This window comes from Triticum dicoccoides, chromosome 4B, assembly GCF_002162155.2.
Source record: "Triticum dicoccoides isolate Atlit2015 ecotype Zavitan chromosome 4B, WEW_v2.0, whole genome shotgun sequence".
In the NCBI taxonomy this organism is placed as follows: Eukaryota; Viridiplantae; Streptophyta; class Magnoliopsida; order Poales; family Poaceae; genus Triticum; species Triticum dicoccoides.
Window position 1 is genome coordinate 525,474,714 of NC_041387.1, and position 2,760 is coordinate 525,477,473.

The following is a 2,760-nucleotide window of genomic DNA, read 5'->3' on the forward strand; positions in this document are numbered from 1 at the left end:
AAATCCAAGTCGGTAGCCATTCAAGTTTTTAGTATATGCCAAATGTTACCTGCAATTTTTTAGTTGGAAAACTTAAGCTATTTGACCTGTACAAAAAAATTAAACGCTAAATGTTGCATTTTATTTTATTTTTTCACCGACGAAGCATTGCTATCCCGTTTTGCCAAGCACACTTGTTAGTCTAACGTGAACATAAAAAATGATCTTTTGAAAAAAATACTATCTATTTTAAATTTACTGTTCATCCATAAGCATATACTTCCCGGAGCCAAAATGGCCCTCCACATTCTGCATTCCCCACCTATCCATACACCACCCCTAAAAAAAATATCCATAGACCAAGCTTCTAATCCAAGAAACCCAAAGTGTCTGATTATCTCACATTGTAGAGACACCGAATGAATTTGACCATCTGATAAATAAAACTGATAATCATGTAGGGGCCCCGCTTAGGCCTTGTTCGGTTGCGTGTGAATCCGAGTGGATTGAAGGGGTTTGAGGGGGATTTCAACCTTTTCTAAGTCAAAATACGAACCAATTCTTGTCAATCCCCTCCAATCCTCTTGAGGAGAGGATTAACCGAACAAAGCCTTAGGAAGCTCATAAAACCAAACCGCAAACGATTTGTGGTACTTCAAATTTTTGTGCCTTTTGTTTTGTATAAGTATATACTGCGGACACGACGCGAACTGAGGAGGAATGAGTTGGTAATGGAACAGGGCGGTGCAGCTGCTCGCCCGGGTCCCGCCGTCAACCCCCGTGCCGGCGCCGGCGCCGCACATCATCCAGCAGCGCCCCAACGGCCACGTACGAAGAACCTCCCACCGCCACGGCCCGCCGCGCGCTCTCCCCGACCTCCCCTGCCTTCCGTCGCAGTCCCTCGTCGGCCATCGCCGCGCGGACCCTTTCCGCCACCTTCTCCCTGCCCACCACCACCCCGCCCAGCTCCTCGCCTCCCCACACGTACCCCCTCTCCGCGCCGGCGCCGACGCCCGTGCCGGCGATGCCCACCACCAGCGCCTCGTTGTAGAACTGCTCCGCGAAAACCGGCCATGTCACCACCGGGACACCAGCCGCCGCCGCCTCGGTCACCGCGCCCCACCCGCAGTGCGTCACGAACGCGCCAACAGCCGCGTGCCTCAGCACCGCCACCTGCGGTGCCCACCCCCTGACCACCAGCCCGCGGCCACCCGCCGCGGCGTCCACGTCGGGGAGCGGCGGAGCGTTCTTGTCCCCGACGACCCACACGAAGTTCGCGCCGGAGTCCGCGAGGCCCATGCCGAGCTCCGTCACCTGCTCGCGCGGGAAGCGGGTGAGGCTGCCGAAGCAGACGTACACCACCGACCGCGCGGGCTTCGTGTCGAGCCAGCTCAGGACGCGTGCGGCCTCCGCGGCGGCACCCGGCTCCCCGCCGCGGCCGCGCTCCAGGACGTCGTCGCCGTCCCTGTTAACGAGGCAGACCGGCCCAACGGCGAACACCGGCTTCCCGGTGTCCTTCTCGTAATGCTCCATGTACCTCGCCTCGAGGTCGGCGAACGAGTTGACGACCCAGCCGGCCGTGGCGCGCTCGATGTCGAACATGCGGTTCAAGAACTCCCGCGAGTCCGCGCCGGGGAGCGTCGCCTCGGCGAGCCTCGACCTGGTGAGCCGCACCGCGTCCGGGAGGCCCGGCACGAGGAACGGCTCCGTTGGCGACGCGACCGTCTCCTGCGGGGTGTGGAGGAGTAGGGACCGCTGCACCGAGAGCGCGAAGCAGCCCGTGCCGGTGAACGCGTACCGCGAGATGCCGAGCTCGGCGGCGGCGGTGGCGGCCCACGGGAGGACGCCGTCGAAGACGACAGCGTCGGCGGGGTGGCAACGCAGGAGGTCGGCGAAGAGAGGCGCGAGGAGGTCAACCGCGACGGCGAACGGGCCCGCGTCCTCGCGGGTGGGGAGGTCGTCGGCGCTCTCGTGCCCGCCCGTGAGCCCCGCGGCCTCGGCGGGCAAGGGCAACGCGTGGACGCGGATGCGGAGACCCGCGGCGGCCGCGCGGGCCACGGGGCCGCCGAGCCTGGCGGCGTTGGCGTGCGTGAGGACGAGGGTGGCGTCGGCGCCGCGCGATGCGAAGAGGCGGGCCAGGTCGGACATCGGCAGCGCGTGGCCCGGCGTCGGGAACGGGATGAAGTACATGCGCGGCGGCGCGTCGCCCGCCGGTGATGCCGCCGACTGCCGCATCCCGCAAGCTCGATCGGCGCCGGGGAGTGGTGATGACGGAGAACGGTGGACGCGCGATCGAGCACTTGAACAGGACGCAAGGTGGATGCTGCCGTCACACGGACAAGCTAGTGCTTTGGAGCGAGTGTATACATAGGCGCCATGAATGAAACACAAAGATGATGCCGACAGGAGAGCGCGGGAATTTCGATTCCACGCGAGCTGCGCTGCGCTGAGATTACTGGTCCGGTACAAAGGTTGCACGTTTGCTGTGTTGCAGCAACGTCGTTCGGTTGAAACTGTTGGGAAACCGGGTGACCCGGGAGGGTGGCGGCGGCCGCGTGCAAAACGCACCGGCTAGCCCCTCCCGTTCCCCTCTTTACGGTAAGTGGGTACTTATCCCTTAACCCCTAGTCCCTATATAAAGCAACAAGAAACTCATCATTGTAATATCTGATCATTGATTAATAAAGCTGGTCTCCTTCATATCTTTCAGTGTCTTTTACTTTCGCGTTCGACTACTTCGTCTACGACGCCCGCTCTTGCTCCGCAACCTCGGACCGGACT

The 2,760-nt window shown here is 61.1% G+C and overlaps 1 protein-coding gene across 1 annotated transcript; it reads right to left on the reverse strand.

The window, feature by feature from the left end:
- Positions 1 to 399: 399 nt before the first annotated feature.
- On the reverse strand, positions 400 to 2,214 carry LOC119293825 (UDP-glucose flavonoid 3-O-glucosyltransferase 7-like). Its single transcript, XM_037572173.1, has one exon. The coding sequence runs from the start codon at positions 2,212 to 2,214 to the stop codon at positions 751 to 753; it is 1,464 nt and encodes a 487-aa protein (XP_037428070.1). The 3' UTR covers positions 400 to 750.
- Positions 2,215 to 2,760: the final 546 nt, after the last annotated feature.

Excerpts from the sequence above, each read along its gene's own strand:
- LOC119293825 (XM_037572173.1), bottom strand. The coding sequence starts at position 2,214 with ATGCGGCAGTCGGCGGCATCACCGGCGGGCGACGCGCCGCCGCGCATG.